The sequence below is a fragment of the Talpa europaea genome, assembly GCF_964194135.1.
Source record: "Talpa europaea genome assembly, chromosome: 5".
Taxonomy (NCBI): Eukaryota; Metazoa; Chordata; class Mammalia; order Eulipotyphla; family Talpidae; genus Talpa; species Talpa europaea.
This window is the reverse complement of record NC_140071.1, coordinates 99303502-99328215: the sequence shown is the minus strand read 5'-3', so window position 1 is coordinate 99328215 and position 24714 is coordinate 99303502. Positions and strand designations below refer to the sequence as shown.

Here is a 24714-nt window from a genome sequence, read left to right as displayed (position 1 = left end):
GAGCAAGGATACAGGGTGTTTTGTTTAAAATAAAATAAACAAAGATGTTATGGTAAAACAACAATGAAAGCGGTTTTTTTAAGCACATGCCAAATATATGTAGTCTATTGGACTATAAATAGGCATCTAGGTACTTCATTGCAACTCTGCAAATATAATGGCTAATTTCCCCTCTGCTATTTGAATATGTACCAGACTCTATTCTAAATGCTTGACCTGAATCACTGTAAGTTGCTCAACAACCTTATGAAAGTGGTTGTTCTTTTGCACCCATTTCAGAAATGAGAGCTGAGGCACAAAAAGGACAGAGGCACAGAGCTGGTGGGTGGGTAGAGCCAGGATTCTAGCTCAGGAGAGGGTAACCCCAGAGCCCTTGAGCACTCTGCCCCGTATTTCCACTTTACAGATGAGGGGCCTGAGACTCTGAGCTTACTTGCTTGGTGTCACTCAGTTCATAAATGGCAACCTCAACCAGATCTTCAGACATCAAGTCTAGGGTTATACTAAGTGTATTCAAAGCAAGGAAACCTAAATCTAGTGAAAAAAGTGGTCACAGAAGGAAGAGATGGTGCTTAGATAATTACTAAGGTAAAGATGAAAATGGTAGTTGGGAACTAGAAGCTCCCTGTTGACTCCCTGTGCATCTCTCTAGCATGTCTTGAAATAAAAAGAAATCAACTATTTGTAATGCCTCCCCCTCTCCACCAAGGCTGATGCAGAGCAGTAACTGCAGTTTACGTCTCCAAATTCCAGCTAATAGGGCTTCATTTGGGTTTCAGAGGCTAAGAAAGTTCTTGAAGACACACTGAAAACACCACTAGAGCAGAATGGTACAAACCCACTTCAAAACCTGATGCAAGGGACAGTCTGGTCAAGAGGACACCAGCAGGGTGTGACTGGGGCATTTGGAAGTTTGGGAGCCAGGACTCGCCTAAGGAGGAGAACTGCCTATTCCCATGGCGGAACACATTGGTCATGCAGGGCTTAAAATTTTTCTCTGACTCCCTGGGAGTATGGAAGAAAAGCACTATGGGAATGGCACTGGGGACTAGGGGGTAGGAGGGTGGATTTAAATGGACACACAAAAGGCTTGCCTCCAGCGCAGTGGAATCCAAACAATCTGAAATAGCTCGGGCTCAGGGGTGGCATGTGCTTTTGAGCTGCCACCCACTGAAGAGAGAGGCCCGCTCCATCGGGAGGTCGCTCTCTCTAAGTGAAACTGAGAAGTAAGGCCGCAGAGACTGTTTTCAGGGAACCACCTCATCTGACATTTTGCTCCAATGAGTCCGGTTTTTCCCTTACTTACTGGCAGATGCTGAATTTGGGGGGCGTTCCCCTTCCTAATACCTAATGTATCTTTCTTTCCCCTAGTTGGAAAATCTGATCTTATAAGATTGGGAAACACACTTACTGCTTCACAGAAAAATAGGAAAGGATTCACCAGTAGTGGATTCACCAATGGATGGGGGATGCAGGCTTAGAGACCTGCCTGCCCTGGGTTAGCTATATAATTAGCTGTGCTGCTTTGCTCTAGATGAGGGTCAGTTTTCACATATTTTTCTTTGTCGATTTATTTGTCCCCCTGCCATGATCATCTCACTCAGTTTCTTGTTTTCCTGTTTTTGCCAGAGATGTGTGTGCAGATACCGGCACCTCTGATTCCAGCCCAGAGCCCCTCATCTCTGACCCCCAGCACAGGAAAGCAGCATGGCCAGGAGTTAAGCTTCGGCTGAAGTACAGGTAAGAGGCACAGAAAAGGACGGAGTTGCTGAAAGAGGTAATTGGGGCCAAAGTAGTTCCAGGCATAGGCTAGTTGGGAAGGTTAAGGGGGTTCTGACAAGTATCAATAGATCAGATGGAAGCTCTGAGTTCAGAAGGATAATCAGCTTAATGGCAGCTTTCAAAGTAGGTTCTGAAGGTAATCGGAGGGTCCCTTAATCATTTGATCTCACTATATTTTAAGCATAAACTCACAACTGTTTTTAAAACTATAATTTAAAATGCCCAAAGTGATACATAAACATCTTTGGCTTCGGTCGTGACTAAATGTGTTAAATGGTCCAAGAGTAAGTCATCTTTGAACTGATACTCATTTAAGATTTCTCTTGTCGTTGCTAATTGGAAAATGTCCTGAGATTACCAAGTTAACTTAATAAAAATGTGCAGCTATGTATCTGTGCTTCCTGTGTGATAGGTGATGTGCTGGGGCTCTGTGTATCTCATCACACTCTCATACTGGCCCTGTAGCTTTGCACTTGTTGTGAGGGCATTCAACTAGGAGACCGTTGATTGAAATTCAGGCAGTTTGAGCTCATAGCCAGTACGCTGTACTGCCATAACATTCAGCTAATGGGACCCACTTCCTAAGACAGCTGTAGAATTCAATGAGATAACCCTCTTACACTGCTCGTGGGAATGCAAACTGTACCAACCACTATGGAAAGCTGTGTGGAGGGTCCAGTGATTCTTCTTGGAATCTACCTAAAGGATACAAAAGCATTAATTTGAAGGGAAACCTGCATTCCTGTGTTTTTTGCAGCACTGTTTACAACAGCTGAGATATGAAAACTACTGAAATACCTAAAAACACAGATGAATGGATCAAGAAGATGTGCTGTAGATACACAGTGGAATACTACTCAGTAATCAAATAAGACAAACTCATGCCATATGCAGCAATATGGACAGAGCTGGAAGGGACTATGCTAAGCGAAATAAGGCAGAAGGAAAAAGAAAAATATCAGATGGTTTCACTTACAGGTGGAAAATAGGGAAACAAAGGGTCAGGGAAAAGACAAAACTGGCAGGCAAACCATAGATCTGCGACATCCAGCAGGGGAGGGAGAGGATGGGAAGTCAAACTCGGGGAGGTAAGAGCACAAGGGACTGGTGGTGATGGCTGATGGGTGATGTGGTGGTGGGGACTACACCTGAGGGGAGAAATCAAATACTGTACAAAAATGAACGATGATGTAAGAAAATAAGTGTTTTTTTTTTTTTTAAAGATATTCAAAGCACTTAGCACAGAGTCCAGTCACAGTGAAGGAGAAATAGGCGAAACAAATTTTAGTAGTGGCAATATAATGGAGGCAGTACAATGGCAGTTATCATTCTCATCACCATTTTCATCTTTAGCAGGCAAGTCTGCGTGCCAGCATGAAAGTCAGTACAACATAGTGTGTAAGAAAGGATCTAGGGAATTAGACTACCGATTGATACATTCCCATCCTAAATCCTGCCTATTTGTTTTTTACATTTCATTCTGAAATAATTTTAGATTCATCAAAAAACTTTGGAGATTTATCATACACCCACCATCCAACTTTCCCTAATGTTAACAACTTTGTAACCATAGTACAAACATCAAAACCAAGAGATTAGTATTGGCATAAAGCTACCAGCTACAGACTGTAAGACTTTATAGACGTTTCACCAATTCCCCCTACCTAGGTCCTTTTTCTGCTCTAGTCTCCTACATTTTGTCAAATAGCGTGTTTCCTTAGACTCATTTAATGGTGATCTTTCCTCAGTCTTTCCTTGTCTTTTGTGACCTTGATACATTTAAAGAATATGGGCCAGTTATGTTGTGGAATGCCTTCTGTTTAGGTTTGTCTCAAGATTAAATAAAGTTAGACTTTTTTTTTGGCAAGAAGCCACAAAAACTGTGTCTCGTCAAAATTACATTTTATTGATGTATTTTATTAGTGTTGATATTAACTGAGATTACTTATTTAAGGTGAAGTGTACTAGGTTTCTCCACTGTGAAGTTACTGTTTGTCTCTTGATGATTAATAAATACCTTCAGGGAGATAACTTTGAGGCTATGCAAATATCCTGTTTCTTCTCAAACTTTCCCCCACTGATTTTAGCGTCTACTGGTAGATATTGCCTGTGTCAATTATTGCTGTAATATTCTAAAGATGGTACCTTATTTCCTTCATTCCTTTTATATGTGTTAATTGGAACTCTTCTGAAAGGAAGAGTTGTCTCTTTTTGCTATTCATTCACTATAACAGTAAGAATACCTAACTGTGGGTTATAATTCAACACTACTGTTACTGATTTTATTGCTTAAATTATTCTAGCTTTGCTTACTGGGAGCTCTCTCAAGCTGGCTGGGGTCTAAATCCTGTCTTGAAATAGGGAAAAAGGAGTGGTACCATCTTATTCTTCCATTAGAGAGAGCAGTTATAATGTGCTCATCCTCTTAGTAGTGGAAGTTGTGCTAGTCTATTTCGTGACAGGTCCCAGAAGCCTGTATACCAACACCTATCTTGGAAATAAAAAGGTGCCGGGTCACCTCATGAGCCAATTCCAAGTCCAATGGGTCACAGAGGGGTGTGTGTGTGTTTGTAGTGTGTGTGTGTGTGTATCCTATTTCATGAAGAAAATAGTCAGGAAGTGTTTTTCACTTATTTATAAGAAAAAGGAAAAAGCAAAAGGAAAAAAAACTTCCTCCCCCAGATGTATAAAAGGACCAAGTAACCAAGTTAAAGAAAGACACTCCTAGTGACCCAGGACCTAATAGTCTTACAGATCCAATTCTGCCCTTTCTTTCTTTTTTAAAAAAGATTTATTTATTTATGCATGCAAGAACTGGGGTACAGGCCAGAGGTGCACAGTGGTGAGAGGATTCACCAGAGATAGAGTGAGGAACAGAATAGGTGGATCTACTGAAATACACTGTTGAGGGGAACAGCAGGTGAGACAGGAGAGGTCTGCTGTGCCATGTAAGCAGCTCCCTGGCCAGGGATCGAACTCATGCTACAGTGGCTGTGGATGGCTTCATAATACTGACTTAACCTTGTGCCACCAGGGATGCCCTGCCCTTCCTTTCTTGTTCAGCTTCCTGAATTCTCTTGTATCTAATTTGTCAATCAGAATTCATATCATCTAATTTATCTTGGCTGACACGTCTCCCTAAAATCTGTTAAAGCCCCAGGCTAGGGTAGTTCAATGAGTTCATAAAGATAGCAAAATGTTCTAGCTTTTTAAGCCAGTGCTTTTTTCTAGCAATTCCTTATCCCTTCCTCATCTTCCACTGCCATTATTGTAATAACCATCTGATGTGATTATTAACCACTTACCATATGTGGTGATAACATACTCTGTGAACTAAATCAAGAGGAATGGCTAATAGAAGCTCAGGGATTGACTTCTAACTTGTTCTCAATTGGACAGCAAGGTTGGTTCAGCTGGCGCTTTAACTTCCCTTGGCAATGAGTTCTGTCCTCTGCTGACTTAGTGTCTCAGGACAGTGGATGTTGACATAAACCCTACTTCAGTAACCTCCCCAACTGTAGGATGCTTAAAGCCATTAATGCTCTTTTGCAGACAATTGCATTTTTGCAAATGTGGGAGGGTCCAGGTTTAGCAAAGATCATTTAAGGAAACTGAATTCAGTTGCATGCATTTATCAGCAGACGGTTTTCCTTGTTCTCCTCCTCCTCTTGCCCACAAAACAGAGTTCTGGCATTTCTAAGCTGCATACTATTGTCCAAGAGGCAGATCCTTCTCAGGAAGAACTACTAAGGTCACCCTTCTCTAATTCTCTCTTATAGAGCAGGCATTGAGTTTTAATTGGCCAATTTATGGAGGTGACTGGAAACCAGTATCCCTCCCCCAGGCACCAAGCTTAGCGGGTGAGTTCAGGGCGGTTAAAGTTGTCAGGCTGAGGTGGGTGGGACTGCTGGGAAGCTCTGCAGCCCTGGAGGAGCAGAAAGAACCATGGCAGTGAAATGGCTCTTTACTCCACTCCTGAGTGTAACATTCATTTAGCCAGAGGCTTGTTGTCTAGGATGTTCCTGTTTGCCACAAGGTAAGCCCACTATGATGTGAGAATGAGATTTAGAATCTCTCATTGTAGGATTCTCAGCCAGCAAGACATTCACAGGTATCTTTTAACATTGTGCTCTGCTTATAAAGAAAAATAGCCAATTACATGCTCAGTTTAACCTTGTTTCTCTAAATAGCCGTGAAAATTCTCATAATTTGAGCACCTCGTTTAACGCAGTATATGGTTAATATTTGTATAGGAATATTGAGTCATTCTCCTTTATGTCAATGCAGTACCCGTATTTCTTATAATGTGCATATGTAAAGTGGGTTTTTATCTCATAGCAAAAACTTTGTGTTATGTGCTTTGTGGTTTTATTTCTCCATTACCTTGGGGAATTTCGGAGTAACTTTTTCTCACAAGGATTTTCCCCTTACCTATGTACTAGTACCAAAATTCTTCTCTTTTGCCAACATTTGTATAAAGAAAAGGAACCTGTGAATATAGTCATAGTTTTAAAGCAGAGATGCAGTCTTCTCATTCAACTTTGAGTTTATAGTCTGACATGAAAAGAAGTATCAATTGAGATAGCCAATGATACATTGACAGTTGAAGGTTTAAATACTTGATAATCATTTCTCTTATTCACAAAAATCTGAGGTTAGCTTTTATCCATATGTGATCTTGATTCAAAATTACCATTCAGGGGCCTCCCCGGTGGCGCAGCGGTTGAGCGCTGGGTTGCGAAGCTGCCCGCAGCCTCTGCAGTGCCGGTTCGATACCCAGCTGCTCCCCGACCACCGGAGGAGGGTCCCACATGGTGCGCAGACCTCTCCTGCTGCCCGCTGCTCCCCTCAGCAGTGTACTTCGGTCCTTCTGCCTGTTCTGCTCCCCGCTCTGGCTCTGGTGAATTCTCTCACCCTCCCGTGCTTCTGACTGTACCCAGTGCATGTATAAACAAAAACAAACAAACAAATAAATAAAACATGCCTCTAGGAAAAATTAAAAAAAAAAAAAAGACAAAATTACCATTCAGAGTTATGTTTAATGCCATTGCTTGCTTCTGGAAATGCTTTTACTTAAAAGAAAATAGGACATGGTAAAGAATACTGGGATGCACTAGTCTTGGTAATGGCCTAGATGTTAAGGTGATTTGAGTATCTATCTTATTGTTATGGACATCTTATTAAGAGTAAAAGGCAAACAAGAAAATATGAATTGCTAATGTTGCAAAATATATATAGAGAGAGAGGGATCACAGGGCTGGTTTTTTGAGTTTTATTTGGCATTCTTTCATATAAAATGAATAAGAGAGAGCATTCTTCTGAATTTTAAAATTTTCTCCCCAACAGAGTCAGATTATATGTGAATGGTAGTAGTGGTTTAACCCCTCCTTGTAAAATTTATTATGGAAATAATTTGTAGGCAGAAACTGGGGAGCTCTGGAGCAAGTATTCATAAAGCTTATAGCTTCTTACCTTAAAACCTTCACTCTTTTGTTCATTAATGTTTAAGTAATATTTTAAAACTTTGTTTTTAATCAACAGTCTTTGTGCAGAATTTTTAAAATAGATTCTCCTTTGACTGTTAAGTTTTTATCTGAAATTAGCATTTTCTGTCCTTTCCTTGGTCCTCTTGTGGCCTTTGGCTTCTTATTTATGGCTCTTGCTATAAATGAAAAAAGAAAGTAAAATAGAGAAGAGGAAAAACAATACGATGCATCGAACTTCCTCCAAAAGAGAATTCTGTTTCCTTAGTGTTGAAGGTTGGACAGGGCATTTGTTTGTTTGGATTTAATGCAATAATATTTAGAAAACAATCTTACTAAAAGTAAGGTTTTTGTTTCATGAAAATAAAAATCCTTTCTTCACTTATTTTTGCCAGTAAAATTTAATGTATACTTTGGCATCATATAAAAATTAATTCACTTGATTTGGAAATAATCTTTTTTTTTAAGGATTTTATTTTTGTGTAGAAGAACTGGGGTGTAGGGCAGCGGTGAGGGGGTGTGAGGGGATTCGCCAGATCAGAGTGGTGAACAGAACAGGCAGACTGACTGAAATACACTGCTGAGGGGAGCAGCCGGCAGTGAGGAGAGGTCTGCTGTGCCATGTGGGTCACCTCCCTGGCTGGGATAGAACTCAGGCCATCCGGATGGGCCCTTGCAGTGGTAGCACTGAGACTTAACCCCTGGACAGCAAGGGAGGCCCTGTTTTGGAAATATCTTGATTGGTATTTGGACTCTTCTAAATCCTCAAAGGACAATCTTCTGTGGGAATGTGCAATGGTGGGGTTTCCTCCAGCTCACCCCTTAGCCCTGTAGGGATGTAGACCTTTTACTCTGCCCTGCTTTGCTGCTCCTAATTTGTCCAACAGGAGCCCTCGAGAAGTGTCCCCAAGCAATTTCTCCTGCCAAAAAAGCAATAGTAATTCAGGAACACACAATATTTTTATTTGTCTACTATTTGACCCCCTCTGAGACCCATGAGAATGTTTGTGTGGAACTGTATTTATCTGTGTATAGATGATAAAAACCCACTCTCGTGGAAGTGATTTATTGCAGTTCTAGTAGCAGATTCTGTGACAGAAAAGGAGTAGAAAAGAAAATTCTAAAGTCATATCTGATATCTAAAGAAACTGGTGAATGTCCTCCATCCTTCCCCAGCAATCAAAGGTCTAGTTCCAGATTGAGAGTTGAGAAGAAATTATTGATAGAGTTTATGCTATTCTAGCTATGCTATGCTTTCTATTGTAATTGATTAGATGTCAATGAAAGAAAAAGATGAATGTTACAAATCAAAGATGTTAACAGTGTTTCATATCAACTTCTGCCATGATTTATATGCAAACATATAAAAGGAGGTAGATAAGGAGGATGACTTTTATAAATATTTTATACATATACATTATATAATAAATGACTCATAAAAATTATGTTTAATAATTTTGAAAATAGTGTTGACACACAAAAATAAGACACAAGCTTTATTCTGATTCCTCATTGTATGACAGTGAGTGGAAAAGGGTAGAAGGGGGGGAAACTGAGAAAAAGAACATTTGAACATCATTACCCACTGGAGACTAAGTGAAGAATGCCCTCCGCCATTGCTAGTCCCTCTCTTTTATGGTATAATTTTGTGTGTTCACCAGTAAAATTGAATCTTTAAAACAGTGTTTCAAAATGGAGAGGGATGGAAAGGACATAAAGTAGTAGTCAAAGGATGGAGGGGCCAAGGGTAGAGAATGGTATAAAATATCTTACTAGGAAAGGTGTAAGCAAATTTTAAATATTAGAGTCTCTTGTCTGTCTGTGAACAGATTTCGCTCTCATGATTCAGTTGTCAAAGCCGAAAGTGCCCAGGGCATATTATCAGGATGTGACATTTATAAAGAACTTTTCTTCCCAGAAAGGACTATTTGTTGCTATCAGGTTTTGTTATGTAACACGTGCCTTTCTACCCACTGAACCACCTTTTTAAGATACAGGTATTAGTGAAACAATTATAAAAGGCTTGGAAAGATTTGCTTGTTAGATTTTTCTGTGAACCCAGAAAGTCTGAGGTATGGCCTTGAGGAGGCCAGTAGTCATAGAAACTAAAAGTTAGAGATGCTGTAAAAGGCTAAAGGATTTCTCAAAAACAGTGTTTCTGTCAGCAGTAAAAGCAACAATTACCACCGTTTTTACATTATGGAAGATAATGGGCTTTTTCAACTCTTAAAAATTCTTGAGAGCATCTGTTTCCTGTGAACATGTAAAAAGCATATCTCTGTATGAGTGATTTTTATTATTCTGTATGAAGAGCATAAGTGAAAAACAGTGTTATGGACACAGCTCAGGTAGTCTTACTTGGTTACAGTTTTCAGTTGCTGGACGTTTTCTCTTTAGTATTTGGGGTCTGTATTTTTTTGGTAAGCAGAAAAAGCTTAGTCATTGTTCAAATATGAATTATCTGTTCTGTCCTAAAGAAGATATAATACAATCCCCCTCAAGTTACTTGTACAGTGTAATTGTTCATGTTGAGTTTTTTTTTCTCAACATGCGAAATGAGGCAATTTAGCAATAACTATCAAACTTGCAAATGTATTACTTTCCCCTGAACCATCAATTCCTTTTCTAGTAATTTCTGAAGACATGATGACATGCATAGAAAACAATATATGGGTATGCTTAGTCATTTAAGCATTATTTGTAATAGCAAAAGTTGGGAAATCAAAGCATGTCTACAGCAGCGATCTGGGTAAATATGATACATGCACACAGTGGAAAATATTAGGCAGCTAAAAGGAAGAAAAGGTATGAGGAAGCTCTGTCAGCACTGATTCAGATGACCTCCAGTTTGTATTGTTAAGTATAAAATAACCGAGGATTAGGTCATAGCATTTAGTTCCTTTTATGAAATAGCAAGTATGAATATTTGCTTATATTTGTATAACGAAACACTGGAAAAGATACAAAGTGATGAACCCCAGTGGTTAGCAGTAGCAAAATGTAGAAAAAAGGGGGATGTGGCTGGAAAACATGGAAGCTAAGACTTTTTAGTGGCTTTGATCTTTTTTTTTTTCTTAATTGTATAAATCATCTGTTCAAAGAACAAGTGAAATAAATATGGGTAAAATAATAAAATTGGATCAGTGTTGCCGGTGAGTGCATGGATATCCTTTATATTCATTTGAATACATTTGTAATTGTTTAATAATTTTAAAAATAGATGGGGAGAAAATAGCATTGACACACAGAAAGAACCTTAGGAAACACGCTTTATTCCCAGCTAAGCAGATGGTGTTCAGTTATTTTATCATGAAGACCTTCAACCCCCATCCTAGACATATCAATTCAAATTGATCTGATTTGCAGAGAACATTGGTATATATTTTTTCTTTTTTGCGGGGGTGGGGGGTGGGGGTCTTGGAGTAGAGCCTTGTTATAATGGGTTTGTAAGTAGATGAAGAAGTACAATGTTTTATTTGGTAGTGCTGGCCATCTGAGTATATATTTTTTAAAGATTTATTTACACATACAAAACCTGGGTTATAGGCCAGAGTTTTGGGGGATGAGAGGACTCACCAGAGACAGTGGGGAGCAGAATAGTAGATCCACTGAAATACACTCCTGAGGGGAGCAGCAGGTGAGCCAGGAGAGGTCTGCTGCGCCATGTGGGTCACCTCCCTGGCCAGAGATCTAACTCGTGCTACAGTGGCTGCAGATCGCTTCGTAGTGCTGCGCCTTAACCCCTTGTGCCACCAGGGAGGCCCCCTCTCTCTTGTTTTCTAAGTTGTGGTTGTCACCTTCTCCACTTACCCAAAGCAGACCAGTCCTCCAGGGTCATCTAAAGTCCCACTCCACCCAAGCCTTTTGACTAACTTCATTCTTGATCACTGACAGCACCACATGAGCTTTTTAGTTTTTCTGTCTAAAGTGTCCCCCAAAACCTTCATAGTCCAATATGATTGGATGATTTCTATCATCTACTTTTCACTCTGTTCTGCTTCATGAAAACCCCAGATTCATTCCTCCCTCAAGGACTTTGCATTCATTGTTCCTTCTATGCCAAATGCTCTTCCCCCAGCTCTTTCATGTTGAGTTTTTCCTCTTTGTTAGATCTTTGTTGGAATGTCACTCTCAGTAGGCAGACCTTGAACTAAATCAGCCACACTCAACATTTCCCAGTCTTAATTCCTTCATAGTCCTTATAACTATATGGACATATCTATTTGCTTACTTGCTGTTGTCTACTCTTGTCTACCCCACCTCACTGTGAACTGTGTATTGCCTACAAGTTAAGCCGTCTCTGGAGATAGCTACATGAGTTTAACTGTCAACACTGCAGATCACTACCTTTGTGATTGTGGGTGAGTTGCTTAGCCTCTCTTTTTTTTAAAGATTTATTTATTTATGCATACGAGAACTGGGGTTCAGGCCAGAAGTGCAGGGGGGTGAGAGGATTCACCAAAGATGGAGTGGGGAGCAGAACAGGTAGATTGTCTGAAATACACTGCTGAGGGGAGCAGCAGGCAAGTCAGGAGAGAGCTGCTACACCATGTGGGTAGCTCCCTGGCCGGGGATTGAACTCATGCTACAGTGACTGGGGATAGCTTTATAGTGCTGACACTTAACCCCTTGCACCACCAGGGATGTCCAGTCTCTTTTTTTAATGACATTTCCTCAGTAGCCCTGTATCATCCTTTTGTATCATCCCAGAGCTGCAACTATAGTCAGCAAGGTGAAAGCACATAGTAGGTGATCAGTGGACATTGCTTGAAATACCTGAACTGCATTATTACAGATTTCTCATAAATATGCTTCACATTCCTAAGTCTCTGCGTTAGGGCAGAATCATCTAAGAAGGACATGGTGTCACTTGCTAGTTCCAGTTTCATCAGCCTACACATCCCACACAGTTAAGCTTCCTTGTTTGTGGTTAGGAATGCAACAAAAGGACTTTGTTTGAATCACACCCACACACAAAATTTAGTTTGCTCAATTTTAAAATTAATCATTTTCTGACTCTTTATGATATGCTCATGATGTAATGTACTTTAGGAAAATATTTCTTTATCTTCTTAAAGATCAAAGTGATCTCAAAATATAAAAGCATGCCGTGCTCTTTAGGAATGTCTTTTATTAAATTATTTGCAGCCTTGAAAAAGTCAAAGTTATTTTGACTTTTTTTGGTTCTCTCAAGATACAATGAAGTATATTTTCAAAATGGAAGGCTATTTTAAAAATACTTTGCTTTTTTAATAGTCAAGACAAGGACATAGTATACAATTTGAAAGTTAAAAAAGAAATACCATGTAAATAAGTTTTCCTCCTCAGAGAGAGTCAGTTTCCAATTTCTTAAAGGATCCTTCCAGAAATATTCTTGACATTAATAAACCTCCAAGTGTATGTTTTCACCCACAGACTTAGGATACTGTCCGCATGGTGTGTATCTTAATGTTGTCATTTAGCCATATGTTTTGGAGATATTCCCATATCAGTGTGTATATATATATATATATATATATATATATATAAAGCTATTCCGTTCTTTTAATCACCACATAAGTATTCCAACAGTGTACTGCACTGACTTAACTAGTCTGCTAGTGATAGGCATTTAGGTTGTTTTTTATCTTTGGATAGACACATTATTTGAAAAAAAGGTTTGCTAGGGCCTCTCTGCTCTCTGGTGGCGCAGGGGGTTAACCACCGCACTACAAAGCTGTCCACAGCCTCTACAGTGCGAGTTTGATCCCTGGCCGGCCAGGGAGCTACCCACATGGTGCGGCAGACCTCTCGCCTGCTGCTCCCCTCAACAGTATATTTCAGTTAGTCTGCCTGTTCTGCTCCCCACTCTGTTTCTGGTGAATCCTCTTACCCCCTGCACCTCTGGCCTGTACCCCAGTTCTTGTATGTATGAATAAATAAATCTTTCAAAAGAAATGATTTGCTAAAGGTTGCCAAGGTGCTTTTCATTCAGTTGATAGCTGATTTATACTCCCCTCAACAAGGCCTGAGAATCGATGGCTGTATTTGCACATCTCTTTCATTGTTCTTTTTCTTCATTTCATCATTTAACTCTGCAGTATGGAAGGAGCTTAGAAAACATAGATTATCTCTGAAGATAATCTTCTAACACATGTTCAAAAGAAGAGGGTTTCTTTTTAAGCATCTTATTTATTTTTTCTATTTGTTTCAAAAATCACCTTTTTTAATAATTAATTTTTAAATATTTTACATCATTCATTTATATTTTTTATTTTATTTTTTACATCATTGTTCATTTTTAAATAATATTTGCTTCCCCCACGCCCTCAGGTGTAGTCCTCATAGAGCTTCCTTCCCCAATGCACCTGTGCACCATCACCTCAGTCCCCTGTGCTCCTCCCTCCCTCCCTCTGATCCCTCTCCCTCCTCCTTCCCTGCAGGATGTCTCTGGTTTATAATTGTCTGTTTTCGCTTTGTTGTGTTTTGTGCTGTTACTATATTTTTACACTGATGTCTTATTTGGTTCCCCTATATTCCTGCTATAAGTGAAACCATCTGATATTTTTCTTTCCCTATTCTTAATGTATTACTAGAGCACTGATGAAACCTCATAAACCCCCTCCCCACTCCCCCCATAGGCAGCTACCTCTCCAATATCCTCTACAGAAAAAGTTCTCCAAGTTGGGTTCCCTATCTTGTCATTGCCAGTCCTGGGCAGCTATTTTTTCTTTATTATAAGAATTCTTTATGATTTATAATTTTAGAAATTCGTTCATTTGGTCTCCCCACCAGAATGTAATTTTCTTAAGAGAACAGTATCTTAGTCATTAAATCTTATAAATACCTCTGATCAATATCAACTTTTCTAGTCCTCATTTACCATGTACCTTGAGTCCCAATTCACCACAACCACCTCCTCACTTACCCCTCTTCTGGGCTTCATAATGAAATAAAGGACAGTGGTGAGAGTCTCTTCCACTTTCTTCCCATTCACTGCCTTTCATACTTAAGAGCATCAGCATCTTAAAGCTTCCTTTCTTCTTATCTCAAGGAACTGGCTTTACTGCTACATAAGGTTACCCTTGAGTATGAGCTTTAGAACCTATTTCTCTGCAGGTTCAGTGGGAAGCAGCAGTCTTCAGTAGTATCATCCTCTCCCCATCCTGTATCGTCAGCTGCATGTACATGTGCTTTGTCACTTATAAACCTGCTCAAACGTCTCATGTTTGAAAACAAAACAGCCAAAACCTTTCCTCTCTCTGGGCCCCTCTAGTTTCTCAACACCACCCTCTTTCTCCCCTGTAGAGTCAAGTGTTTGAATTATCCGTCCTTGCCCTCTCCCTTTGCTCCCTCATTCACCTCTAACCCTGCCACAATCAAGCTTCTGCCCCCGCCATTCCAATGCAGAGAATCACTAGCTGGCAAACCTAGTGGTCTTGCATATACCCTCGAAGGACTGACCTCTCTGTAGCAGTTGAAATGGCTGACAGTTCCTCCTCCTCATTCTTCATCTTAGAATTCTGTGGAACTCCCATATACCCCTAATTTTCCTCTTCTCTGGAAGTAGCTTCTTGAGCTTCCTGAACCCCCCACCCTCTCCCGTAAATGATGTGTCTCAGACACACATCATTCAGCTACTTCCTTTGTCTCTCCATGCCTTCTTCCCAAGTAACTTCATCTTTTTTTCAAAAGCTCTGTGTTTGTGAGTCCTAACTGTCCATATGCAGCCCAGACTTGGGTCCTCTAGATTACTCCTTACTGCATACCTCTTTTGAAAGTTCTACCTGCATCTCACATTTGCATGCCCTAGAGGGAGCCACCATCTTCCCCTCTTAATTTTCCTCCTCCCATTTTTTCCACATCCACCCCCTCCATCTAACAGTTCTCTGTGTAGTTTAATAATACTAGCATTCTGGGTCAATTAGAAACATAAAGGCCATCCTTCCTCCTTGGCCATACTGTCTTCTATGTGCCACCTATATCCAAGTGGTCACTAGACTGGAGTTTTGGCTTAACTTCTGGTTGGGCATTGAATTCATGCCACAGTGGCTGGCGATAGCATGATTGCACTGAGACTTTAACCCCTGTGCCACCAGGGAGGCCCTGATAGTTCACATTTAAAAGAAAGCCTTACTGGTATCTTCAAAGAATAAGAGATATTTTCTCCCTTTAATCTCTCTCCCCTTGTCTTCATTAACCAATCACAACTTCCTTTTACACTTCAAAGTGATTGAGAGCTTTCAGCAAGGTGTCTGGTCCTTCAGAAAAGACCTACCAATTGACATTAAGTCTGGGTAACTAGTACTTCAGGACACCTCCTTCTCTCCTTCGAGAATTCAAATTAATAGCCTCTCTAGATCCCCTGATTTATTGGCAAACATTACCTCTTACCTTACCTACTTGACTGAGAGAGGGATCTTCTTTCTGTAGAGCTTGTAGAATTTATCTGGGCCGGTCAATTTATCTTGGGTGGAAAAAGCTTCCCCGCACCTTTCCTTGTAGCCAGGCGTGGACAGATACCATGGAGGGATGAGTTGCTAAAGAGGCATCCTCAGTGTTACCATCCTTGGAGCTGGGCTAGGTTCACCCTTCATAGGCATCTGCCCCCTTCTCAAGGTCAGTGCCTCGTTGCAGGTCTACATTCTAGTACTGCTAGGGCTTCTGCCAACTCTTTCCACTGGTGGCCAGAACATGGAGCAGGGCAGTGACAGTGTTCTTTCTTTCCCTTTATGTATTTGGGACACATTTAGTCTAAAATGATTCATATATTAAATGTCTCCAGAGCCTTATGCAAAAAAGACCTTTTTTTTTTCCATTAAAGTCTGGACTTTTGCTGTATAATTAAGTGATAACATTTATTGAGTACCAGAAGTCCTATGTAACTGCGTCTGAACATCGACTCCAAGATTGCAGGCTGTGTGATATAGGTCAGCCCCTCATGGACTTGAGCTACTAGGAAGAATTTCTAGTCCTTGGAAGAAATTCAAGGGCAGTAGTCTGCCTTGAAGAACTGGTTGAAGAGGCATCAGGCCAGTTCCTAAGTGGCCACAGTCAGAATGGGACGAGCAGCACAAATGCTAACCGATTAAGATCCGGAGTCAATGACCCAGGGCTCCCCTGTTATCTCTGAGGAAAGTGTTGATTCAATTTTGGGGCAGTGCTGACCCCAAAGGTTCAGGGTTTGTATGGGACCTGTTAATAAGGATGAGAGAGATATACTCACAAGAACCCAACAAATTGTAATATACTGACTTCTGTTGGCTGGTCTTGGTTTTGCTTCCTAATTCATCTCTTCAGCCCAAGATGTTGCTTCCTTTAGTTCTTTCCTAGTTTCTAGGCAGGCAAGGTCTATTTTCTCTTGGCCTGTGTTTACCTCCCTCACTGGAGGTAACACTCGTTGCTCTGACAACTCCCTGCCTCACCAGCATAGCCTGGTACTCCATGTTGCAAGTCTCAGAAGATCAGCCTTTGCCTAGTTACCTACTATGAGTACCTCACTGGGGAGCTGGGAGCTGGGTGACTCAAGGCCACTGATGGTGTCCACACATTTCACTCTCTGCTACCATTCACTCTCCCCTTTCTTTTCATCTTTTTAGATATCCTCATGGGCTATTCCCCCTGGCCTCTCTACTCTCTATTAATTCCTTAATAATAAATTGGTGATGCTAATTAACATTTGTCAAGCTCCTACTATCTGCTAGGAATATTGTCTCATTTTTTATTTCACAAAACCTATGTTCTGTTCCATTCTAAAAATGCCTTTACAGATGAAGAAGCTCAAGATGGTTAAGAACCTTACCTAAAATCCAAAAGGTAAAACCCAATGATATCAAGACTAGACTCCAGTTTTGTCAACCTTAGAGCTGGTAGCCATAGCTACATTCCAGCCTCTCTCTATTGAAAGTTTTTTCAAGAGGTTTCAATTCTTCTCACTTTCCCTGGCCGCTCTAGCAATCCAGGTATAGGGCCACCTAAGGAGCTCCTTCAACTCAATAAATATTTACTGACTGGCTGCTACTGCTAGAAATCTTGTTTGCCTGTTTCCCTTGTTTCACAGACAATTATTTGCTATTATCATAACCTCTCTTCTGGGAGCTGAAATATATGTATTTTTTCAGAAATTGTTGGGGGGGGGGAAGGACGTCCTGAACAAACTCCACAAACAGGATTTCTAGACCCCACCCTCACCCCAGACCAAAGAGATCCAAGACATGAAGGACTACAGATCCCATAATTTCATCACCACTTAAGGGAGGATTGCTGGGAACTGAGGGTGGAGGTAAGCAGCCAGGTTTCGTATATAACCAGACATGTGGGCCTTGGGAGTCCTTGATTTTTTGGACCAGTGTACTATTGGGGTTCCAGATCACCAGAACTGATAGGACGCATTCACCACTTTCCCTTTCTCCCTGAGTTATTCATTTCTTCATTTCCCCTTTTGGAAGTAAACACTTTATTACCCCTTTTGTGTATATCTGTGGTTGAGTCTCATTATAAATCCCTTTGAAGTGCAGAGGTGGGGACACAGAGGCAGGCCAACCCATTTCACATGGGGTTGCCCAGTAACAGTTTGGCACCCAATGTGGTTGACCACCCTAAAGTAACTTTCCTTGCATTGGTCACTGTCATTGGGGTTACCTTGTAACAAAATCATCATCTTGCTTGGCAAGTTCTTCACTCTCTCGCATATTTTAAAGTTAATTCATATTAAAATGAAGTTAATCTAGCTTCTTTGGTTTTGCTTTTTTTTTTTTTTAAGATGAACAAAGGCTTAAGGAGGGGAAGTGACTTACACAGTGTCATACAATAAGTTAAAAACAAAGTCCGGGGCCTCCCCTGTGGCGCAGCGGTTGAGCGCTGGGTTGCCAAGCTGCCGGCAGCTTCTGCGGCGGCGCCGGTTCGATCCCCGGTTGCTCCCCGGCCACCGGAGGAGGATCCCACATGGCGCGCAGACCTCTCCTGCGGCCCGCTGCCCCCCTCAGCAGTGTACTTCGGTCCTTCTGCCTGCTCTGCTCCCTGCTCTGGCTCTGGTGAATTCTCTCACCCTCCCGCTCTTCTGACTGTACCCAGTGCTTGTATAAACAAAATAAACAAACAAATAAATAAATAAATAAAAATGCCTCTATAAAAAAAAAAAAAAAAAAAAAAACAAAGTCCGAGTGAACACCTAGTCTCCTGACACCTAGGCTAGTGTTATCCAGCTACATTGGATGCTTGAAATTTCACTGGCATCAGGGGAATAATTTTTCATTTATATTACAAGTGCCAATTTATTTTTTCAGAAAAAGGGAATATGAGGGTGTTCTTATTTCTCTGTCTTTAACATATCCAAGCAAATCCCTGGATCCTCTAAAAGTGTTTTTTAACTGGAAAAAAATAACTATAGTCTTATAGTTTAAAAGTTTTTGGCATGAAATGCCTGATAGCTCAGCTCACTTTTATGCCAAAAATAAGCACAGCAACTGTCTCTTGATTCTGACCTTCTATAGTAGTGTAATCCTCCTTACCAGTTCATCCTTCAGTATGCAGTGTGAAGGACATGCACTTTTTCCCTTTGGCTTTGTCAGTTCTTTGTGTTCAAAGGGCAGGATGTTTTAAAGTTGAAGTCATTGACTTACAAAATCAGAAACTATTTTGGAGAGTATCTTGTTACTGAAACTAACAATAGTTAGAACAGTGTTCACACCCAGATAGTTGCTAATTTTATGTAGTTCTTACCTAGAAATTAAAAGTTATTTATCTAACATCTGCTTGTAACAGAGGATTTCAAAATCCCCAGAGACCTTTATACCATATATTCACGCAAAGGCCCTTGGGAGGTGGGGAGGAATTACTGTTCCTTTTTTTTAATGGGAATAGAGAAAGACAAAGCAAGCCAGTATGCTTTAAATTAAGAAAGTATAAAATGTTAGCATGATTTCCTAATCTTGATGCAGATTATGTGGGAATTATTTTTCCCCACACTTTTTTGAGATATGTGTGATACACATATAAGGGACAAATACTGTGGCATTAGGTGAAGAAGGCCTCACGTAATTAAGCCATGAAAATTTCTTTTTTGTGTGCTGAGAACATTTAAGATTTTCTCTCTTAGCAACATTCAAGTGTATGATAATTATGATGTACATTAGACTCCTAAATTTCATAACCTTATAGCTGAAAGTTTGTACCCTTTGACCAGTATCTCCACCCCCGCCCCTGGTAGCTCTCACTCTACTCTCTTTCAGAGTTTGTCTTTTAGAGTTCCTCTATGAGTGACGTCATACAGTTTTTATCTTTGTCTGACGCAACATAATATGCTCAAGGTTCATCCAAGTTATCACAAAAGGCAGGATGTCTTTCTCATGGCTGAGTAATATTCCATTCCATGTTCCTTTATCTGGTGATAGGCACCTAGGTTGTTCCCCTATCTTGGCTGTTGTGACAATGCTGCAGTAAACATAGGCTATCGCTTTAAGATCCTGGTTTCATTTCTTTTGGATATATACTCAGAAGTGGGACTGCTGGGTCCTGTGTTGGTTCTGTTAATTTTTTGAGGAAACTCTTCATTGTTCTCCATAGTGGTTGTACCAGTTTGTATTCTTACCAATGGTACACGAGGATTTATACAGGAATTCTTTATGTGGGAATTTTTATGTAAGTTTGAAATTGTCAGAATGAAAATAAAAATATTAATGAAACAGCATGGCAGTAGTTACTAAGAGTAACATGCAGTAAAATGCTGCTTTCTGGTATTTGTTTTCAATCTCTGTGGGAAAATACAGTCTCTGCTTCCAAATTCACAAATCACTTCATGAAGAGATTCAGCCAAGAATCCTGCTAATAATGTTGGGGTTTTCCTCTCCTGTGTATCCCCAGACGCAGTGACCCTACAGGCCGACCTCACTCTTGGCATTCAACCAAATTTGGGGAGAACCAACCTGATGCCAGCATGATGCAAATATCTCAGGGCACAATTGGCACTCCCTGGCCCCAGAGCTACCATTCCAGGTAAGTGGCCGTAACTGAGGCCCATAGGTTTTTCTTTCAAATGTGCTGTTCACACAAAAGAATGTTTCCTTCTGTTTTGAGAATGTTTTCTTACACTGAGAGTTGAATTCCTCTACCTACTACCTTCCTCATTCTCTTAGAACTTCTAACATGTATGCAAGTTATCTTCATATCCTAGGCTAGATTGGCATGAAGGGAGGTCAGAATTATTTTGAACTTCTTCTGGCCATTTGAGATATTTATGGAGTTTGCAGATTCTCAGACATTTCTCAAACATAACACTAGGGCCTCCCTGGTGGCCTAGGGATTAAGCTTCAACACTATCATCACTACAGCCTGAGTTTGATCCTGGTCCAGGGAGCTAACGCACATGGCACAACAGACCTTTCCTGTCCACCCACTGTTCCCCTCAGCAGTGTATTTCAGTCAATCTGCCTTTTCTGTTCCCCACTCTGTCTCTGGTGAATCCTCTCACCCCCCCGCCCCTCTGGCCTACACCCTAGTTCTTCTACGCACAAAAAAAATTTTTTTAAAATAAAACAAACAACACTACATTAGAAAAATGGACAGGATTCTTCTCTCATGTTTAATGTCTTTTTTTGCTTTAGTCAAATATTTATCTTTTTTTATCTGAATGTTCTTATTCATGTATTGTTTTATTTATGTACTTATGTATAAGAATTCCCCACTTGGTGATTCTCCCTCTGTTAAAGGCGATTATCCAACTGAGCACCAACAGCTAACACACTGAGGACTGCTCAGTGCATACACTATCTCCTGTGATCTTTCGTATATGTCTTACCCTATATTAAAAATCAGCAAGTCGAAGCTTAGAGGGACTAAGTCATCCAAGATTAGACAACAGAGGTAGCTGAGTCAAGACTCAAATCCAAGCCAGGATCAAAGCTGCTGCTTGTAACTACTAATTATACTTCCTTTGCATTTCTAGTGATTCTGTCAGTTAAGGTTCAATCAGAAGAAAGCAGAGCAGAGACTACAAATTTTATGAAAGATAAGATTTATTATAATAATCAAACCTTACACAATAGAGAAAGTCCAGGGAGAGGGAGCCAGACACGACCACCCAGACATATTAAAGAACCAAGACACTCCCCTACACTTACTACAGACTTGGAACCCAGACAAATTGGGATCCATCTTCTGTTCCCAGGGAGTTAGATTCACTGCTTATCACTTTTCAGAAGTGCTTGGGTAAGGGTAATAGTAAGGAGGTGGGAGGGTCAAGAGATTATGGTTCTACACACAAATAAGATACAAGGGCTGATATGAGGTGGGGGGGCAGGTTGAGGGCAGCTTCTGAAAGGACTACTTAACAAATGATGGTTATAGATTTGGCAAGGCTGAAGGCTCACTCAGAGTCCTTAACACTGATGTCTGATCAAATCGAGGGCCATATCCTTGGTGAAAAGGGCTTATGTAATTGAGCAAGATAAGTCTCTTCTAACATATTGGAGAAAAGAGAATTTCCTGGTTATTTCCCTTAAAGACATGCCTCTTCCTTGCCTGTGTTGCTCCCAATAATGCCAGAAGAATTTATTCTCATCATCTGAGCCATCTGTGCTCAGAGAAGGGGTCTCTTAGCAGTGTCCACTCCCTTTTTTTAAATTTTGTATATTTTTTACATCATTTTTCATTTTTGCACAATGTATGCATTTTCATCTTGGTTATAGTCCCCATACAATTCCACCCCCTCCTTGTTTTGATCTCCCTCCCCTTACCCCTGGTAGTGTGTCTCTGGTTTATAGTTGTTTGTTGATTTAGGTTTTCTAAATTTATTTAGGTTTTCTAAATTCCTGCTATGAGTGAGACCATCCGGTATTTTTCCTTTTCTTTCTGGCTTATTTCGCTGAGCATGATCCCTTCCAGCTCCATCCATGTTGCTGCAAATTGCATGTCTTTATCTTTTTTGATTGCTGAATAATATTCCATGGTGTATATGTACCACATCTTCTTGATCCAGTCATCTATTATTGGGCATTTGGGTTGTTTCCATAGCTTAGCTATTGTAAATAGTGCTGCTATAAACATAGGAGTGCAGGTGCCCCCACCAAATGCTTCTGCTCTATGATACGGAGGTGTTGAGGGCCTTTAGAAGGCTAGGTGTATGGAACCCAACAGTGGGAAGTAAAGACAGCAAAGTTAAGGTACTTGGACTTTTAAATCACACCTAGCTTTAAATCTCAACTTCACCACCTACTAAACTGAAGCAGATCTTTTACCTCTTTGGTCTTAGATTGCATATCTGTAAAAGGAAGTTAATGTATAGCTCATTGGATTAAACAATATACGTAAAACATTAGTGCAGCTCTTGGTACATAGTAAGCACTCAATAATTCTGACAATTAATTATAATAATTAGTATGAAGACTTACCAGAGCCACAGTGAAATTGGTAATGAACTTCAAGTGGCATCAATCAGGATGTGCTTGTAAAATGCAAGTGTGTATTAACAGGATGCCCCTAAACATGGGGGGCCCTTTAGAGCCTCCTAATCCTTAACCTTCTTAGGAGAACTTACAAGTGAAGTCATATTGTGACCTAGAAGATAAGCTGGTTCTAAGGCAGAAATAAAACTTCTGCAATTAGTGCTTAGAATAACTGCTTCCAGTAGCTACAGTGGGCCTGTGAGACTCAAGAGAATCAGGAGCTGGCATGAGCAGTGTAATATTCTGAAGGCTATGCTTTTCCCCACCTTCCAGAGGGTTTTAGGCCAGTGAATCTGCCCAAGCACTGTACCTACTACTCAGCTCCCATTAATTCAAGCTTCACAACAGCTCCCCCGACACAATGGCTGTCCAGACAAAAGCATGTGCTGGGGTACAAGGGGAGAAAGATCTCAGCTTACCAAATGCTATAGACCTGAGGAGCCTCCTCTAGCCTGGCACAAATCATGCTGTGGTCTGTTTCTTGGACTTGCAGCTCTGGCAGAGGGGTTCACTCCAACTCTGAGTTCTGCTCAGAGGGTCCGACTTTGGCAGCTGGAGCTGGAGATGCACTCCAGGCATTTCTGAGGAGCACAGTGGCATCTAGTGGCCTAGTGTGTGCCCAATCATTTGGTCTGCATTCCTTCCTTAGTTTTAGCTCAGTCCTAAATTGGTAGATTTGTTTCTCACAAAGAAGCAAGTGATGGAGGGAGCTGAGGAGTGAGTAGGCAGAAGAGTGAGAAGAAAGAAGTAGAGAGAGACTGAAGACATAATTTTAACAGTCTGCAAGCTGGATTGCCTCTGGAATTCCACTGAAACTTTATTTCATCTGCTTCCTGTCATACTATTGTCACTATCTTTTTGCTGTCCTACAGAAATCTCACACAGTGATCCTAAAGTATGAAAGGATGTCTTGAAAAGCTACATCCTCCAGTCACCTTGTGAGAGGCTGAAATAACAGTATCAAAATAGATAGTACCAGTACTTATTCATTGATTTGTTCATCTAACAAATATGTATTCACTACTCATATGTCTCATGTGATTTCTAATAATTAAGGATATAACACTGAATAAAAATCTCCAACTCTATATTTGTTTCTCAAGGAGTGTTCTAATAATCTATCAGATACTCTTAAGGAAAAAATTTTTGGTGTCAAGTAAGTTTAGAAAACACTGCTTAGTATATTTTTCCTTCTTGAACATCACATAAACAAGTTTATTAATGACTCCAAGTCTTGCAGTAAATAAAATTGTTTGACTTATTTTGTCCAGTGTTTTCCAAACACATTTGAGCATCCAAGGAATTAATGTTTTGGGAGTACACTTTAGAAAATGTTTGCATACATTTGTTTTGTGTTCTTTGCTGTGTTTTAATTTTAAGTATTTAAAAAAATCCTTTCAAGCACAAAATAGAGTGGTGTATAAGACTACATGGACCTACTACCATATCAACAAGCATTTTGTCATACTTCCTTCAGGATCTTAACATTATAGATACAATTAGTCTTTTTCATATAACCAAAGGAATATGATGTAATGTCAAGCAGTGATAAGTGCTTTGAAGAAAATAAAGCAGGGTGATTACAGTATGCTGTTGGTTACAGATATGTATTCCAGTGATTACGTATTTCTAGCTGGACACCATCTATATATTTTTAATATTTTATTTTATATAATTCTTACATCATTTTTCATTTTTGCACAATGTATGCATTTTCATTTTGGTTATACTCCCCATACAATTGCACCCCACCTTATTTTGACCCTAGTCCTTCCTCTCCCCTCGCCCCCCAGTAGTGTGTCTCTGGTTTATAGTTGCTTGTTGATTTTGATTTTTACTTTGTATTAGTCTTTTTCCTGGTCCCTTATTTAGGTTTTTTAAATTCCTGCTATGAGTGAGACCATCCAGTATTTTTCTTTTTCTTTCTAACTTAGACTTATTTCACTGAGCATGATCCCTTCTAGCTCCATCCACGTTGCTGCAAACTGCATGTGTTTATCTTTTTTGATTGCTGAGTAATATTCCATTGT

General features: G+C 40.2%; 1 protein-coding gene across 1 annotated transcript in view; it reads left to right on the top strand.

The window, feature by feature from the left end:
* Positions 1 to 24714, top strand: part of SHROOM3 (shroom family member 3) — a gene marked incomplete at its 3' end in the record, with an annotated part of 298853 nt that overhangs the window by 237292 nt on the left and 36847 nt on the right. The window contains exons 3-4 of the mRNA XM_084234121.1: positions 1630 to 1740; positions 20106 to 20237. Of these exons, the coding sequence (XP_084090247.1) occupies positions 1630 to 1740; positions 20106 to 20237 (243 nt within the window). The remainder of the gene's footprint in view (positions 1 to 1629; positions 1741 to 20105; positions 20238 to 24714) is intronic.